General features: G+C 40.6%; 1 protein-coding gene across 1 annotated transcript; it reads left to right on the forward strand.

The window, feature by feature from the left end:
• The first annotated feature begins 584 nt into the window (after window positions 1-584).
• LOC139464579 (uncharacterized) lies at window positions 585-3,418 on the forward strand. Its single transcript, XM_071246103.1, has 2 exons — window positions 585-735; window positions 2,879-3,418. The coding sequence occupies exons 1-2, from the start codon at window positions 585-587 to the stop codon at window positions 3,352-3,354; spliced, it is 627 nt and encodes a 208-aa protein (XP_071102204.1). The 3' UTR covers window positions 3,355-3,418.
• Window positions 3,419-20,523: the final 17,105 nt, after the last annotated feature.

The following is a 20,523-nucleotide window of genomic DNA, read 5'->3' on the forward strand; positions in this document are numbered from 1 at the left end:
TGTTTTCCCATCATACCTTACAACTATATATCCAAACCCACAAGGAATATGTTCTTGAGTTTTGTACGTAAAACTATCTTGAGTTTCTTGATTATTGCTTTGGTTGGTATTTTCTATGGGCTTGATAAGCGCTTCAAAGTCGGCGTAAATTACGTACGGTACTGGCATTTGATTACAATAATGTTCAAATTTTAATATATTTTTTCCCTCTTTAGGCATATCGATCCTGATAGCATTCTGTCCAACACCTCTACAGTCTTCTTTATATGATTTAGCATTATTTAGCTAAATCAGTTTATGGTCAGCTCCGCATAAACAATACTAGTAACTATTCCCATTTACCATTTTCCACCATTTGTTTACAAACATTCTCCTTTCACAAGACACGCCAATATACTCCCCATGGCAACATACGTCATTTCTCCCATGAAGTCACTACACGTGGTCTCGTGACGTCACTTCTTTTACTCCCCAACCGTCAAGTCATTCTAACAACACAACACAACGCGTCCGGCGGTTAGCATTTCACCTCTTACGGTTTCACCTCTATAGCGTTTTCACCTCACCTCATTACTTCGTTTGGGATGCCTCCTAAAAGGAAAGCGGCGCTGACCCACCGACTGGTGAAGGGTCCGAAAGCCAGTAGGACGGGGGTTAGCAGAAATGTGAATAGAATAGACTTGGATGCGCCAATTGGCTCACGACTGATCAGCGGAGTACCACAGAACACTGCAGGTACGTTGGATAGTGATTTTGTTTTTATCAATTCGAGCAATATTATGCATAATGCAAACTCGGCTAACACAGTGCTTCCTACAAATACGGCAAGGCTTGCTAACAGCACGCTCACAAACGGGGACACGCAGATGCCGACTGGGGATAGGTCTTCAAACAATGAAGGGCACATAAACATTAGTACATTAGCACGCGAAAACGCACATAACACGCATCCGTCCCAACAGCAAACACAAACACCCAATCCTTTCGCAACTATGAATATAAACGATCCAACCATGTTTGGCATACCCGCGACAAATACACCCTGTCTACAGTTAAACGTCAGAGCGGAACACATCAGATCACATGTTTCCCAACAACTACGGGAAAAAATACACAACGGCGAATTCATTGAGCTAAAACAACTAATATCGGCCCAAAATCAGACACAACAAGAGATGTCAGCATTTACATTGGCGCTCGACGCCACAGGTCAGATTATTTTTAAACCCAAACAACAACAAACGCGTCCATTAGGCATTGGCGCATGGACATCGGCGTTTAACGTCTACATGAGCGTATACATAGAAAAACACCCGGATAAGATACAGGATCTGCTTACCTACAGCGAAACAATCAGGGGAGCTGCTATTAGGTTCGGCGGAGATTCATGGTTGCAATATGACCATAGTTTCAGACAAAGGATGCAATGCGACCCGTCTCGATCCTGGTGGGCAATAGATGGCCATTTATGGTTACAACATATGCTTCCAAATCAACAAGCAGCACACGCGCGCGTCACAAACACCACCACTACCACCAACCGCAGCAATCTCAACGCGGATAGCGCAAATACCGGTAGCACCCCAAAGTTTTGCTGGGATTTTAACAAATTCGGATGTACAAGGTCTTTCTGCCGATATGCACACAAATGCATCACATGTGACAGCACTGCACACGGCGCACACACATGCTTTCGTCAAAAAGGGGGCGTTACAACCCCCCGTACTCAAACAAAACCCAACGCAAACAATACCAACTCAAGGCCTAGCGCCAACACCCATTAGTATGCGTGTATTGTCACATTGGCTCAGTATTTACACCCCCTTCTACGCATCAGATGCTATGTTTTTATCAGAAGGTTTTTCTCGAGGTTTTCCACTACAGTACACGGGTCCACCGGGTCCTAGAATGGCATACAATTTAAAATCCGCACAACAACATCCTAACATGGTGGCAACAATGCTACAAAAAGAAGTTGATCTAGGTAGAATTGCAGGTCCATTTACAGCACCACCATTTCAAGATATGATAGTTTCTCCAATCGGTCTCGTTCCGAAGAAGTCAAATCACAATAATCAACAAGTTCAGCAAACGTTCAGACTTATTCACCATCTGTCATACCCTGAGGGAGAGTCTGTAAATGACTAGTACACTAGCTTTGACCAGGTGTTATCCGCGATACAAGGATTAGGCAAGGGTGCATACATGGCAAAATTTGATATAAAGTCTGCATTTCGCCTCATACCTATACGACCAGATGACTTTAAATTTCTGGGCATACAATTCAAGCATAATTTCTACTTTGACAAATGTCTTCCATTTGGCTGTTCCATATCATGTGCAACATTTGAAAAGTTTAGCACATTTTTGCAGTGGGTACTCAGGAAATACACCAAAAATGATAACATACAACATTATTTGGATGATTTTGCATTGGCAGCACTAGCCTCTAATAAGTGTCAACAAACTCTCCAGTCCTCCCTGGAGTTATTACACAACATGGGCGTTCCCGTCGCAAAGGACAAAACTGTTCTACCTACAACAAACATGACGTTCCTGGGTATCACAATAGACACAGTCAAAGCGCAAATTAGCATACCGAGGGATAAGGTAGTGCCGCTTACGCAGGAAATAGATACTCTTTTATCACCTTTTAAGAAGAAAACAACATTACACTACTTGCAGTCCTTAGTGGGGAAACTTAACTTTGTATGTAGGGCAATTCCGATTGGTCGCGCCTTTTTAAGACGCCTCATTGACGCACAGCGCGGAAGGTCAAAACCTCACCACAGAATATGGATAACACAAGGCATACGCGAGGACCTCAATTTATGGCGGCAATTTCTTTAAAACCACAATGGCACTACTGAATTTATAGATTCAGAGTGGATCAATTCATCGGATACACATTTGTTTACCGACGCGTCAGGTAACCATGGTTTCGTAGCCTTTTTCATGGGCAGATGGGCCAATGGCAGATGGCCTAACGAGTGGTTGAAGAATGGATGGACTAAAGACATCACTATGCTAGAGCTTTTTCCAATTGTATTGGCAGTAAGACTGTGGAGCAGACATCTACGAAACAAGCGAGTGTTGTTTGTTTGTGACAACCAAGCAGTGGTAGCAATTATCAATAAACAAACAGCAAAACCACCACGAGTTAGGTCGTTGCTTAGGCGCCTGATACTCCTCTGTTTACAACATAATATCTTGTTCAAAGCATTGTATATTCCTACGCATGCAAACCTTATAGCTGATGCACTTTCGAGATTTCAGTGGTCCAGGTTCAAAGAAGCAGCACCGCGGGCAGACGAGATACCAGCACACATACCACAGGACATATGGCAGATCTGACGACAGAGGTGCAACGTCTAGTGCAGTCTTCTCTAGCACTCAACACATGGAACCTGTATGAGTCTGCACTAAAGTCATTTAATGTTTTCCGCATCTCTTTCAGCCTGCCACACATTTGGCCCGCCCCGGTTGATCACCTTATGCATTTTATCGCTCATCTCTCCTTAACAGGAAAATCTCCTCGCACGGCAAAGTCGTATATATCAGCATTAACAACATGGCAAAAGTTACATGGTATGCATGACCTAACATCCCATTTTCTTATTCAGAAAGCCTTGATTGGATTTGTCAGACAGAAACAGAAGGCTGACACTCGACTCCCAATTACAGTTGACTTATTGTCTGTTATTGTCACAGCATTACCGGTAGTTTGTGCTTCAGTTTACGAAACGTCTCTTTTCACAGCTGCATACCTGCTTGCATTTTTTGGATTCTTTAGAATCAGCGAGCTGGTGGCAGGGTCAGCCAAGGATTTCTCGCATAAGGCGTGTCTTTTGTCTGATATTCATGTGGGAGCAGATATAAGTCACATAACGATATGTTTACGCTCATCCAAAACGGATCAGGGCGGCAGAGGTGTGCAAATACAAATAACAGCTATCCTTCACTCTAGACTGTGCCCTGTCAGAGCAATGCAACAGTTTCTATCCATCAGACCACCAGTGCACGGTCATGTGTTCGTCCATTTTGATGGACGTCCTTTAACTAGATTCCAATTTCAGTCAATGTTAAGAAAGGCCCTGTCATTTTCTTTACCACACCTCAATCTTCATTTGTTTTCGTCACACTCTTTTCGCATTGGAGCGGCTACCACAGCAGCAATTAATGGGGTTAGTTCCAAGCAGATTCAGGAATATTGGCGTTGGAAATCAAACTGTTACAGCAAATATATCCGCATTACTCAACTCACCACTTAACAGTATACCTAACAGAAACAAACACAGACTCACCAGCCGTTCCTGCCTGTTGCGGTTCCACGGGGGTAACGGGATAATACATACTTTTTCATTAACTCTAATAATTTACAGAATAAATAAATAAATAAATAAATAAATAAATAAATAAATAAATAAATAAATACCACCAATAAATTAATAAAGATAGGTAAAGATAAAGCAGATGTTATTATAACAAAGATGCTGCTAGTGTGTTTTAAGTTTCAGATGTATGGTGTATCGGGTCCAGTTATATGGTCCGATTCCACGACCATCTGGCCACTACATCGGACTCCCTACTGACGGGTACCCGCTGGCATGCAAAGGGCGGAATGAAGTGGGGGGAATTCCGCAAGGCAGTGGATACACTTGTTGCCCGCCATCCCCAGCCGAAGTTTCTGGTTATCCACCTTGGATCAAATGATCTGTGTACAAAGGGGACAAAGGAACTTTATGAAAACATGTATCTGGACATAACATACGCTCAACTTAAACTCCCGAATACCAAATTGGTATGGTCTGACATGTTGCCTCGACAAACCTGGCGAGGAGCCAGCAATGTTAAAAGGATTGAACTGAAAAGAAAATCGATTAATAGGCGGATTGCGGGAGTGATCAGGGAAGAGGGGGGTCTAAGGTGTACCCACCCTCAGATCAAACATGATGCTCCATTTTATACTCCTCGGGGAGTTCATTTAAACCGGTCGGGCATGGCCCATTTTAAATCAAATGTACGCAGGACATTGTTTAGTGATGAGTAAAGGTACTGTTCGGGTAAGTATGTATAACTTCACTTTGGGGGGAGGCGCATAATTTTCTTTTCCTTCCCAGTCTCTTATCCACTCCCCATCTCCCTTCCACATCATAATTTAATGCAAATATAATATAATGTGTGGATGTCAGTGTATTTATACATTTTGCACCCCGCTGTTTGGCATGGTGCAGTCTGGGGATTTGGTTTAACACCATGCTGGTGTGTGTATGATACTCTGGCTGCCTGCTAATTACAGCGGGAGCCCAAATTCTTCTGCCCGCTGTTTCCGCGGGGGGAGTGATAGTATCTTTGCTGTGGGTCCTGTCTGCCAAGCACGGTGGAGGGACAACTTGACCCGATAGGGTCTGTATGCGATTTCTAGTCCGCGGTAGGACCTTGCTTATCCCCCCGACTGCCTCATCCACACTCTGCCCATTATATCCCACAAAACATCATTGTTTGTTAATCTTTTCATCGGAGGTAGTCTGAACATAATATGATTTTGCATTATTTAGCTAAATCGGTTTATGGTCAGCTCCGCATAAACAATACTAGTAACTATTCCCATTTACCATTTTCCACCATTTGTTTACAAACATTCTCCTTTCACAAGACACGCCAATATACTCCCCATGGCAACATACGTCATTTCTCCCATGACGTCACGACACGTGGTCTCGTGACGTCACTTCTTTTACTCCCCAACCGTCAAGTCATTCTAACAACACAACACAACGCGTCCGGCGGTTAGCATTTCACCTCTTTCCCCACCCTCCACCCCCAAACCACACCAATTGTCAGGTTGCACCTTCCTTCCACAGTGAACAACATTGTACAAAGTCTTATCAAGTTTATAAATGTATCGTTCTTATTGTTGTTATTCTATTTCAATAAATTTGGTACAGTGGGCATGGTGCAGTCGGGGGATTTGGTTTAACACCATGCTGGTGTGTGTATGATACTCTGGCTGCCTGCTAATTACAGCGGGAGCCCAAATTCTTCTGCCCGCTGTTTCCGTGGGGGGAGTGATAGTATCTTTGCTGTGGGTCCTGTCTGCCAAGCACGGTGGAGGGGTGTATGCGATTTCTAGTCCGCGGTAGGACCTTGCTTATCCCCCCGACTGCCTCATCCACACTCTGCCCATTATATCCCACAAAACATTATTGTTTGTTAATCTTTTCATCGGAGGTAGTCTGAACATAATGCGCTTCTAATAGATCTTGTCTGCTGTACCCATGCAGGCATCTTTCGCAGAAATATTTCTTTCTAGCCTGTTTTGTTTGATCGTTTAATAGCCTGTTTAAACTCTTTATCCACGTATAATGATATTTTCCATCTTTTTCGATCAGAAATGAATTGATTCTGGGGATATGTTCCGGAGCGGAGCTTATCCTGTGTACAACAATTCCTTTAGAATGTCCGAAAACATTTATAGCTAAATTATTTTGCTTTTCCACCTTATCAATTTGTGATATTGGTGTAGGTTCGTCTATACCATCGAAGTTGAGTCCATCGTTTTGGGGATAGCTAGAAGGTCTATCCGGATTTTTGTCTACCGGGAACAATGCAGATCTTATCATCATTCTTAAACAATCATCGGATTTATTTTTTACGTTAATTATGGCTTTTTTCTTCTTATAATACGGGGGTAAATCTATATAAGATCCACTTTTGAAGGGCATATAATTCGCTATATCTAAATATAAACTATCGATTCTATCCACACCCCAACCCGAACCTCTATTAGTCCAGCGTTCTAAAGTTTCCTGTATCCTCTGAATTGATGTATCTAATGATGCGTCTAAAGTATCGGATTCGGTTATAACTTCTTGATTGCTAAGGAAATATGGTTCGGTATATTCGACGCTATCGTCTGCGTTACTTTTACTCAATGACATTTTAATCGTCAGCTGGTATTTTATACTTTGTAAATCATCTAATTCTTCGTTAATTTTACTCGATATGATGGGCTTAATATCGTTAACATCCATGTTGGAATTAATATCCATCTTCCAACCTCTTAGATATTTACCAACGCCGGCGGATGTGGGTACAAATATTAATTCTTGTTGTTGTTGATTATCATCATCATCATCAACATCATTATTATTATCTATTAAAGCGATCAATTCAGCTCTTCTCATTCGAGAATAACCTCTCAGCCCACTGTTTCTCGCTCGAGCTTTGAGTTCTCTAACAGTCTGGGGTGGTTCCAAACCGAGTAAGGTAATCAATTCAGCTTTTCTCATACGAGAATATCCACGTAGACCACGTTGCTTTGCCATAGCTTTTAACTCTCTGACAAAAACCATAGTGGTTGAATGGTATATGCAAAATGAAACAAATGTCTAATTGGTTTTTTCATATATCTAAATACGTATTCTCCCCAACCTATTCCTCTCATTGATGTAATCTCTCTTCCTAGCATAAATAATCTGATTCCTGACCCTATCAGCACCGTGTTTCTTACATAAACAATAACGACCTTTGACCCCTATCCCGCATTCAGAACACGTATAGTTTATGTGTCCACGCTTGATGTAATAATTGTGTATACCGCAGTAAATTTCAACACAGTGGCGGTTACATAGAGTCGTCTTCCCCATGAGTGTAAACTTGCAGTTATTCATGGTATATACATCTATCATATCATTTGTCTAAATGCAAATCACATCTACACTATTGTATAGCTGAAAATCAATAGAGCAGATAATCCCATAATAACAAATGCGACCTCTCGGTCTTTCTGAGCCTCTGAGGGTGTATAAAACTGACTCATTGTTGGTCTAGGTATTGGGTCGAGTTTTTTCCCATAAATGAGGAAGTATGTGGTTCCGTTTCCGCAATCTGTTGTTCCATTTCCGCAATCTGTTGTGGTTGCGCAATCTGTTGTGTCTCCATTTATATTATTAAGTGGGCACGTATGTTTAAATTGACAATACCTAGCCGTTATTAAAGCTGTGGTGAGTGGAGCTAAGAACATTCCGTATCTATGATAAAACTCACAGCTCACTGAGCTTATAGCGTGTTCGATGAATGGGTCTTTCTCTAAAGATTCGCATAAATACATGCGATGTTCTGCCGGGATGGGGAGAAACGTACTAGCTACGACTGTGTATAGTTGTAATATAGACGACCCTATAGTTTTAGTCATGGTAGCTCCCAGTCCAGACTCGTAACGCGCGTACAGTTTTTTAATCTCTTCGTCGGTCATGTTATCAATTTTTTCGATGGTATAATTTTCTCCCAAATATTGGGAACATTTTCCACCGGCTACCAAAGCCGCGAGTCTTTCTCTATGTTTATCTGCATGTTCTTCTGTATGTTGATCAGATTCTTTGAGCATTTGTTCGATGAGTTCGTCGCATTCCATAATGTAATACCTAAGGAGATATTTAAGTCTAACATAATATAATATGACATATCCAATACATCCCGTAATAATGAACTGTTGCGAAAGAATGAGGATTTCGAACCACATTTTATGTAATATTAACCTCTAATGTTCAATTTGCTATATTTTGCTATAATTTTGCCATATTTGCTACAATTTTGCTATAATTTTGCTATAATTTTGCTAAGCAATTGCATAAGCAGCTGGTTGATCGGTTTTTAATATGAGTTTACAGTGCTTCGTTGCTGCTAACACTTTTCTGACTTTGTCACGTTCACCCTTGGTATAAATGACGTCATTTTCGCATAAACATTCCTCAAATGAATCTCGGTCTTTGCAATGAAACAGCGCTACCCATTTGGTCTGCTCTCTGAGATCTTTCAGGACAGAGTTGTATTTTTGAGTAAGTACCCAAACGCTATGTTGAGTATGCCGACCGGAGAATGCTAAATACGAAAGCATATCTTTCTTTTTTGTGAGTTCTTTACTAGCGCAGCAGTCGTCGAGTTGATTCTCCTTTGTATTTTTCGTGACATACTCGGAGACAGTCTTGTAAACGATCGCCCGGATCGACTCTGTGTACCCCGTCGTCATTCATTACCCAATCTCTCGATAAGTATGTTTTATTAACGCTTATAGTCGGGCACAGAATAATAATATGATCGAAAACGTCCCGATAATGACTTTCTAAAATATCTAGAATAAAGGCTGTTTTTCCGCAGCCCGTTTGCCCGCATATGATAGCGCAGTGCGGATCTTTAGGTAAAAGATTATCAATAGATTGCTTGCACGAATCTCCCATTTTGTATATTAAGTTGCGCATCCATAATCACGTACAAATATATGTTTAATTTACCAGCCGATTCCTTGAGCTTCGTTATCTGTATGGTGACACCCTCGCTAGCATTTTCTATTCTCCTCCCACTGCCGTGTAATTGGTCATCGTCCGTTGTTCGCATGTCGAGCCATAGCGCGTACTTCGAGGTGAGGTATTCACCCATCGATACACTCCCGAGAGACAGATCTTTCACGACCGCGTTAACTTCCGGAGAGCGTTTTATAGAAGGAAGTTTTTTAATCTCATCCCACTGGTGATACACTAGCATTCCTTGGCTATATAGTTGATTAGGAACGCCCTCGATAGTCAATTCTACTTTCGTAATCTTGGGATTGTAGAACTTCTCGGTATTTCTTTTAAACGCATCGGAGGGGTCCTCGAACAACATTAAAATACCCTTTAACGACCTCTTGGGGACGTTTAGATTTATATTCCACATCGTATCTTTTTTGTCCCTCGTGATCTTTCGGTGTCGCAACACGCGATCGTACAAAATGGCTAAACTTCCCGAATACTGGTTACGAATTTGTCTGGCTAATTCGGGATCCGTTATCATATCGTACTCGAACGAGATATTGTCAATGGAATAGCTAGCTTCTTCAGCGGATCTGATTACTCTACCGTAGTCGTTAAAAGTGAGTTCGTATTCTAACCTATCGCCTAGGGATGCTTGATAAAAGGGCATGTGGGAATCTAGTAATTCAAAGTCTAGGGGAATATAGAATCTGTTACCTAATACGTCGGCAACGGCCTGATCTTTTACGACAGTACCATCACCACTAGAAGCATCTACGCGCAGTCTCAATGTGTTCTTATTACAAATACCTTGGTACTGTAAGTTTTCCCGCTCTTTATCCGTTCTCCAGAGATCCATGTAACAATAGTATACATCGCTATCATCGATACTCAAAACCTCATTACCGCTAATTTTAATTGCGATTTTCTTAACGATAGCACGACCTAAGTTCTGAACCGGCTCCCTGTTAACGTCGGTAGAATTCAAAACAATCGTAAATGCTAGTCGGACAGTTCCCGGAACTAACACATCGTGTGCGCCGAGATTAGGAAAGCGAACCAGAAGCGTTTGATTCTGATCGATGGTACTAGGGTTATTAGTTATAGTAACAGACTGACGAATTGCCTTGACCCCTAATGGATCTCGAAGTCTACGTTGTGGGTTTAACTTGCGTCCGTATTGCAAAGACATTGTTATATTGAAAACATGTACCCTATGTTTAATATAAAAATGACTGATTTTGAACATAATGACTTTGATCTAGATAACATAACTGATACTAGTACCATCGAAGAGGGTACTGATGACACCAGCTTTATGATCCCAACCGTAAATGATGCCCTTTTGAAACCAGCCGTTGATGATTATTACGATGCATTAAAAGATGATAAAAATTATGTTATCCCAATAGGTCGTGACTATTCAAAGTTTATGCTAGATAGTAAAGGAACATTGCGAGTGCGTGACTCTCCGCATATTGAGCTTATGCATTATAGTACTCGTAAGCCCCTAGCCTTGTCTACTATAGCCGGCAGACATAGCCGCGAGTTTGTTCGTGATAAATTAGGTTTTGTAGAATACGGACGACTTCCCGCGAAGACTACTAAGGCTCTTCAGACTATGAGGAAAGAACTCGTTAATACAGATAATTTGGAAGCAGCCTCGATGGTGGCCTCGAACGGACTCGGAGAAATCTTAGATACCTACTACGATAATTCAACGTTACAGGTACCACATTCAGAGTTTAGTATTCGGGAATTACGAGGTCTTGACAAGGCAATGCAAACTATGCGGGGAGAACTCATCAATAATACAGCCAAGCTATCCGAAATCGACAAACATATAGCTTATGAGAAAACAAAACTAGAACAGGCGGGTGAAGAATTCAGTAGACGCCGCGTAGCAGAAAGATTGTGTAACCTAGAAGAGGAAAGATTGGCCCGCCTCGAAGCAGCTTCCAGTAATAGAAAGGCACTTCGTTCGCAAATCAGTTGAATTCGAGAAACTATCGATCAAGTCCTCAACGATGATACTACACTGGCCGATAAAATTAAAACATTGTTCAGAGAACAGGGAATAACAATTGCTAGTATTTTAACCGCGTTGGGATTTATCATATCGACTTTGACTCTCTCGTTAACAGGTGGTGGTACAGGTGGTAGTACACCGCCTAACGATAAAAACGGTATAAGAGAGTGGATAAAAAAGCATTTAAAAGCATTAGGTTCAGCACTGGGAAAGCTAGCTGAGAAAGCCGCGGCTGCACTTCCCGGTATAATTGGGAGTGTTGTTTCCTGGCTATTGAATTTATTAGCTAAGACCACCACTTGGCTTAGTCAAAACTTGTGGGGGTTGATCGTAGCAATTGCAGGGCTGTTGTACGTATTCGCTAAGAACTATTTAACCAAATCAGTTCGCTAAAGACTATTTAACCAAATCATGAGTAAGCCAACCGAGACTCCACCCACTACAAGCGCTGTTTTTTCATCGATATGTTGTTGATTTTTAGCCGCAACATGCGGTGACACTTGTGCGTCAGTAGATGTTTGTGAAACATGTGGTGTTTGTGGCTTGACTATTCCCTTTTCACCCGTGATCGTTTGCGTTATTAATTCGACGTTCATATCTGAATTTATACCTGGTTTTTGTTGATCGGTAGCGATAACAATTTTATTATTATAACCGATCACTTGACCAATCTTAAGTTCCATATTACTCGGAGACATGTATAGTCCCGGTGCATAAACGAAGTCCACTTTGGATTGAGCGTACTGTAATGCATCTTGAAAACGCTTTATAGACGATGGTATGTCAACTGGTGAATTAATGGCGTCCTCCACGTTTGCGACAAACTGTTTTTGCGCATCGAACGCCGTCCCAGTACCGATAATGGACGTTCGTGTTTGCGATTGTGCACCGAGAATTGCCCATACATAAGTTCTTATCGATTCATTAACTCTTTCAAATCCTGGGTTAGTAAAATTATTTTCCGTTTTATCATAAAGAAATTCATTCCAAGCGTCTGTTGTATCGTTTGGATGCACAAACTTTGTTATAATATAAGGAATGCCACTCTCAAAGTTCATACGATCTGCTCTAAACTGTTTATCCGAGAGAGCAAAGCTTGAAGGGATCACACCCTCTTTAATTAAATAATCGCTTTTATCTTTAATAGTTCTTTGTCCAGAGTACGGAATACCTAGACCATGGCTAGGTCCTTTAATGCGCCAATCTTTACTCATAGAAACATTAAATTCATTACAAATACGTTCGAAGGCCCTCTTATCATAAATATTATTTGCGTGATTCCATGCTGGATCCAGCGGTAATGGAGCATTAATTTCTTTAAGTATACGTCTAATCTGATAGTACACGTGAAATAATATAACAGACTTATATAGTTTAAATCCTGGGGCATTAACAGATACGCCACATCCCGTTGTGGCACACCATACGGCAAAGTTTAACTGATTCTGCCAAAATTGCATCGGATTGTGAAACCAATCGTTCACCATTTTATCGTTAGTTGCTGTGAAACTGTATTTTTCAAAGATATCGTGGAATTTAACTAAAAATTCAGCACCAGAGGCAGTTACTATAATCGATTGATTAGTAATGTATCTCGATTTCATATTTAAGTTATGATATAGTATCATTGTATATTTAATATGTATGTTACACTCCCGGGAATAACAAATGGTCAGTCTATTGAACTGCTTCAAACTATTGATAACTCGGATGGACAACTCGAAGTCGCTCTATGCGATGTAACGTATTACCAACGGTGGACCAATATAAGTGCTGCGAGAGGAAATAATGAGATAATAATAACACAAGAAAGAGATAGAATTATTACTATACCTGATGGGTATTACAGCGTAAGCTCACTCAATGATGAATTTTTTAAGCCTTATGGAGCTAGTCTCACACAAAATGAGGCGACTGGGAGACTGAAATTATCCCCTGGAATAATGGGTGTAATTCCTTACAGGAACTTAAGAATTACAATTGGATTTGCAACCAATTATACTATAATAGTCGATTCATCAAATGAGGGAAATACATTACCCGATTTAGTTCCCTATAAAGAGCTGTGCATCCATCTTGATCAAATAAGCATGACGGATAATATTCAACTAGAAAGTCCTTCAACTCTACTCAGAAGTGTTCCGGTCAAAGATGGAAAATACAATAGCGGTAGAACGGAATCTTTCTCGTCATTACAATATAAAAAATTGAAGCGTGGTATTATTTCAGACCTCAAAATTTCTGTATTAGATGTAAAACACCAACCTGTACATATAGGATACTTAAGTGTAACACTCCATATTATAAATAATGGTTGATTCCATATCTAAGTTATGATATAGTATCATTGTATATTCAATATGTATGTTACACTCCCGGGAATAACAAATTGTCAGTCTATTCAACTGCTTCGTACTATCGATAACTCGGATGGACAACTCGAAGTAGCTCTATGCGATGTAACGTATTACCCACCATGGACCAATATAAATGCTACAAGAGGTTATAATAATGAGACAGAAATAAATGGTCAAAAATACATTATACCTGATGGGTATTACAGCGTATGCTCACTCAATGATGAATTTTTTAAGCCTAATGGAATTAGTCTAACACAAAATGAGTCAAATGGGTTACTGATTTTAAACGCTGGAAAAAAGGATGTAAAGCTTTACAGTAACTTAGCATACACACTTGGATGGGGAGGAGAAATAACAGTAATCAAGACATCAGATCAGGGACTCTATTTACCCGATTTAGTTCCCTATAAAGAGCTGTGCATCCATCTTGATGAAATAAGTACAACGGATAATATTCAACAAGAAAGTCCTTCAACTCTACTCAGAAGTGTTCCAGTGAAAGATGAAAAATACAATAGCGGTAGAACGGAATCTTTTTCAACATTACAATATAAAAAATTAAAGCGGGGTATTATTTCAGGCCTTAAAATTTCTGTATTAGATGTAAAACACCAACCTGTACATATAGGATACTTAAGTGTAACACTCCATATTATAAATAATGGTTGATGCATCAGGCCCTGGAACGATAAGACAATGTAATACAATTGCGCTTTCCGATCTCAGAGACACAGAAGGATTCGGTAAACCCGGTACCAATGGTAACTTATACGCTTTACACTTACACGATAATGTATACAAGCGGAAAGAAGTTACATTCACGGGTAATCTAGAAGATTTAAGCGATGTCGACGTTAGTAGACTCCTTAAAACCACTCCGTACAATATTATTTACAACAGTGAGAATAAATGGACTATGGTTGAAGCAAACATCAAGTGGCTGCTGAATATCGCCATTACCCCACCTTTTGCGATGATGGGTAAGGGACATAATTTAACTAAGATAATAAATAGTGGCATCGTACTCGCGGCCTATATCCCGTCAAAATGAAAAAGTGTGTTAGTCACTCCCCTGCCAGAAAAACCAGGTCATATGTTATATAGTCGTCCGGCAATCCAAAATGTTAGTTTAAATTTGGTTACAGAATTCGATGATATTAAACAGAACTTGAGTGCAATACCTAATATTTCTACGCTTATTATTGAAGTCTTGTTCGGAGATGCACCGGTAGATGCCTTCGAAATATTACCAGGTCTATCGATTAAATGGCTCAAGAAACACGAGCGTCAACGTTGCAGTATTATTCATGTTGGAGCATCACCCGTTACAACCCTCGAGGGGGTTCAAATTATTAAAAGTGACAGAATTTCTCTTTCTAAGATATTCTTACCGTATAATATACATTTGATAAGGTTGATGTATACTATCAAAACATTTAAGCAAGACCAATTAAAGACTATTATATATTCGTAATATACACTATGAGTTTATATCCAGCGCTCGATGAAAAGATGGAAACTGTTGATGGATTTCGATTACATCAAATAAGCGACATAAAACATTGAATAGAAAAGGATAGGGAGTTGAGACTTGGTTTGTATAAAAAGTATCGCAGAGCCGTGAATGCTCTGGACGGAGTTGACACCGCTCTTGTAGTAGCTGGCATGGGACTCGGTGTAGCCGGTGTCGGTTTACTATCAACTATAATCGCCGCGCCTATCGTGCTCGGCATGGAAATAACCGCCGGAGTCTCGGGACTGACAGGAATAGCGATAAAATTCATTTCTCGTAGGTTGCAAAAGAAAGCATTAAAACACGATAGTATTCGGATACTCGCAGAAGCAAAGTTGAACAGCATTGAGGATCATATTTCGACAGCAGTGGCCGATTGTAAGATATCCGAGGATGAGTTTCGTTTAGTGTTGTCGGAACTCACCAAATACAACGCAATGAAGCAGGAGATTCGATCAAAATCTCGTAAGACCAATGGTATTAGTGAAGATGATAAAAAAAAGTTCATAGAACAGGGGAGGCAACAAGTGCGTCAATTATTCCGTGCCAAAACCAAAGAACTGGTTGGAGATTAAAAATAAATTGCTTACTATCGTGTGATAACATTTAGACAAATGCTTACATAAATATATAATAATGGAAAAAACTATTAAATGGAGAGAATTACCACAAGGTTTTTATTATATCAGTGATGTCAAACCAACCAAATACGGTAATCAATTGTTTCTTATCAATTTACAAAAAGAGTGTAGTTATATAGTCTGTTCTCCTAGTAAAATGAACGAAGAACTTAATAAAAATGTTGAATATCCCTTTATCGATAAAAATAATGAAGAATATTTTTATTACCATTTAGACTCATCTAAAGCAATGATTGGCCCCAGATATTGGTGAGCTGGAGTCAATTTAGTTTAATCTCATGACTATCGTTGAATCGCATAGTCATTTACACATAAAAAATGCTACCTGTAGTAGCAGTATAGGTATATGAATCCGGCTCCAGTGGAAGTGAGCCAGAACCATCATTACCTATAAAAATTTATATCATAGACTCCAGGTGGTGGTCAGTTTAGCTGAATCTCATGACTATCATTGAATCGCATAGTCATTTTGGCATAAAAAATTCCTCCTGTAGTGGTGGTATAGGCATATGAATCCAGCTCCAGTGGAAGTGAGCCAGAACCATCATTACCTATACTACTCCACAAGATGTAGCATTAATTCCAAAAGAAAATTTAGGCCACAATAACAAAAGTTATCTTTCAAATTTGCTAGAGGACCTGGAAATCACTAGAACAATTGCAGCTGAAAACACTGCTCAGGCTAAGGAGGTGCATTCAGAACAATATAATCGTAAGGCTAAAGAACCAGAATTCACCCCAGGTCAAAGAGTTTGGCTTTACTGTCAAAAAGTTGAAAAAGGCCTTTCCAACAAATTAACCAAAAAGTGGTATGGTAGCTATTATATCATCCATACAGGTCCAAATTATACCTACAAACTACGCCGAAGTTCTGACGACAAAATACACAAACCACTGGTCCATGCCAACCGTCTGAAGCCATATTTTGATCCTGCTGATCGTCCACAGTATCCTCCAGAACCATACCTCAATGACACAAGTAACATAGATTCAGGAGTCATGGATGACAACGAGGAACCAGTCAATGATACTCAGCTTGACAGCAACAATTCCCCATCAACAAGTTCAACTTACCAGGCTACTGATCAATCACCTCCACAACAGAAAGGTAAGAAGGTCAATTCCAAAACAAAGGCAGGTACTTCCAGCAACAAAAGTCCGAAGCAAAAGACCCCAACAAAGAAGAAAAACCCTGCTCCAAGTACAGCAGAACAACCTGCCAGTCCCAGTACAACAATGACGAAGGAAAATCATGCTCCAACCAAGCTAAATGAAAAAGTAAACAAAGGGAAAAGAGGAGTGAATAGGAAGTATCACCAGCCAAAATCCAGAAAACAACTTGACGACAGCCATGTACAACCTCCAAGTCAGAGTCCAACATCAGGTAATCAAACCCAGGATATCCCTCAGGTTTTCAATCCAGAGGACATCCACTCAATTGTAAGTTCCAAGAGAGCAAATGGCAAAATCTACTACAGAGTGAAATAGAAGGATCCAGAAAGAGGAAACACATGGGAGTATGGCAGCAGCATTCCAGACTCCATTCGGAGAGCATTTCACCTCAAAAGAAGTATGTCAGGAAAACGACGAAAACGTCCACTGAAGAATCATAAGTTTTTCGACCAAAAGGAATCGGCACAAGGCAATAAATCAGTCAATGTTCTGTCAGGGAATACATTTCAGGGAATGTTGAGCAAGGGAACATCAAACCATGCATAGAATTAGATGTCAAACCATATCCGTTTATTCCAAAACACCTACGAAAAGTAAAGGGTCATTTAATAAAGAGAGTTATGGGCATTGAAATTATTTAAGGAGACTGCTTTGTCAAGACCTCACATACCAACAACAAAGATAATCATGATTACCAAACACACTATTTTGAAAGTGTTCCTCCCCACCTCATACAGAGCTACCTTGATGATAGTTGGAAGGATATCTCCAAGTGGTCCTGTGGAGAAGGTAATCCTCCATATGATCCAGATGAACTACCAATTTATAAATCCAAAAGGGTTATTTTTCTAGATAAAGACTTGGGAAACATCAACACCTTTTACTACCGTGCTACAACCACATACCATAGGCCCCATCTACTATACCAGGATCAACTCACCATATATACCTGTAGATGCCAAATGAAAATATTCTTGACAAAAATACAAAATCTCCTGAATAAACGGTGCAAAACACAAAACAGCTATTAGCTGTATCTTGTTATGTTTATTTATGTCAAGTCTTTTCACTTTGGGTCACCAGTTTCTCCAGTTGGGAACAAATGGCATCAACCTGATCATCTGAGTTATTTATATCACAACAAATTTTGAGCATTGACCTGATCAGCCAATCTCAAAAGCAAAGTGAAACGAACCAAACCAAAGAAAACCTTATTGGGAATCGAAAAGAGTTAAACCAAAAGCGAATCAAACCGAATTGAACCCAACAGTATCGCGAATTGAAGTGAAATGAACCAATCCAAAGCAACCCATACTGCCAATCGTACCAAAGCAAATCAAAGCGAAGCGAAACAAAACAAACCAAATTGAAATAAAACAAACCTAACAACTGAGATGAACCAAAACAAAGACAAGGCAAACCAAAAAGTTATGAAAAATTAACACCCTCCATTATTTTTTAAGTATATTGTAAATTGTTAATTGTTCTTGTAAATAAAATTGTGATTAGTCTCCTGTGACTCCGGCTCTTTGCTGACTTATTCCCCAAGAAATCCAACACGCCATTTGGAAGGTATTGTTCTCACAGAACAGTCCATGATATACATACCACGTGAATTACCTGAAGTATTTTGCCTAACAATTGCGCAGTGATAGGACGAGGGCAGTCCTGCTTAATGTTTGATTCACGTGTACCTGACAGGGCTTTCCTCACTAGGAAATGTTGAGTAGGATCTGGCATGTCTTGCAGTTTGTGCCACGGACCTAGCGCCGATATGTATGAGAAGAGAGTCCGTGGTGATTTACCCTCTATGACAACGCAGCCACGAAGAACAGCATATGGTCTAGTGGAGCTGGCCATGTTAAGGGAAGCCGGTTTGATAATCTGAACTGAACGAAGGACTGCAAGGCTGTGTTGTAGGTTCGCCACGTGTTGTCCAACAAGGACAAACCCACCAATCTGCAAGTTTCCTGTACTAAATATTCCAAACGTCCGACGGGACGGGTGTTCCCAGCGTCTCTGCTGTTGGGGCTGCATCTCTGAACCGGTCCATCAGAAACCTCGAAAAGAGCGTCAGCGATGACATTGGCATGAGTACTAACATACTTGGCACGAAGAAGAATGTTGTGATTTAGACAAGTACTCACCATGAGTCGTACCAGTGACATTAACTTTGGATTCTTTGCAGACTGTTTGTTTACGATGTAGACTACTGCCTGATTATCACAAAAAAGCATAATCTTGTTGTTGCAGAACTTGGTTCCCCACAAGCGAAGTGCTACCATGACTGGAAATAGCTCTCGGTGTGTCATGTCTTTGGTAAGACCAGCGATTACCCATTGCAGCGGCCATGCACCATTCGCCCATCTTCCTTTGAAATATACTCCAAAGCCGCGTGTACTAGCTGCATCAGTATACAGTTCCAGTTGTTCCGAGGTCAACCATTCATAATGCTGAAATACTGACACGCCATTATGATAACGAAGGAATTTTAGCCATACCTTTCGATGTCCCTTCCTTCATGTCCCGCGTTAGCCTGACTCTGTGATGTGGCCTGGAGTGCCCCTGGATCATGTCGTAGAGCCTCCTGCAGAAGGCCCGCCCTGCTGGAATCGCACGGGTTAGAAACTGCAACTTACCTGCGAGTGATTGAATCTCGCAAACACGTACCTTGCCCTTACCTGATGATAGCAAGGTTTGTATTACCTGTACAACATCTGTGACTTTGTTGGCCGGTACTCTCACTTCCATGGCTACAGTGTCGATTGTGAGGCCAAGAAATGTCAACAATGTTGTCGGGCCAACAGTTTTGTCTGCTGCAATAGGTACACCTAATTCCTGGAACAACGCAATTGCTGAATCCAACATGTAACTGCATTTGGCAACGGCGGGTTCTCCGCCCAACAAGAAATCATCCAAGTAATGCATTGTATGAGATGAAAGTGTTTTCTTATTGATACACCATTGGAGAAAAGTACTGAATTTTTCAAATAACGAACATGAGATTGCACATCCAAAAGGTAAACATTTGTCAAAGTAATATTTTCCTCCAAAACACATTCCTAGCAAATGAAAATTCTCTGGTCGTACCGGGATGAGTCTGAACGCCGACTTTATGTCCAATTTTGCGAGCAGGGCTCCTTTTCCAAGTTTTTGAACCATCTGAATAGCTTCAGCAAATTTTGCATATGTAACAGAACAGAACTCTTTGGGAATGAAATCATTGATTGATGAACCCTCTGGGTATGTTGGTGATGTATCAGCCTGTAGTGGTCCTCCGGCAGCGTTGACTGTGGGGTTGTACTCCCAATGTGTACGGGCACCTTCTTCTCTACCAGACCTATCGGTGAGTCCATCAGGTCTGGAAATGGAGGTTTATTAAAGGGGCCAGAAATTTTACCAAGCATTATTTCTTTGTCTAATTTGGTTCTTACCACATGCGGGAGCTGCATTGCGGACGGAAGGTTTTTTGCAAATCTCGGCCCTGTGGGGCTCCCATACTATAAAACTATAAAAT

This window comes from Haliotis cracherodii, unplaced genomic scaffold (genome assembly GCF_022045235.1).
Source record: "Haliotis cracherodii isolate W230 unplaced genomic scaffold, xgHalCrac1.p SCAF_1, whole genome shotgun sequence".
Classification (NCBI taxonomy): Eukaryota; Metazoa; Mollusca; class Gastropoda; order Lepetellida; family Haliotidae; genus Haliotis; species Haliotis cracherodii.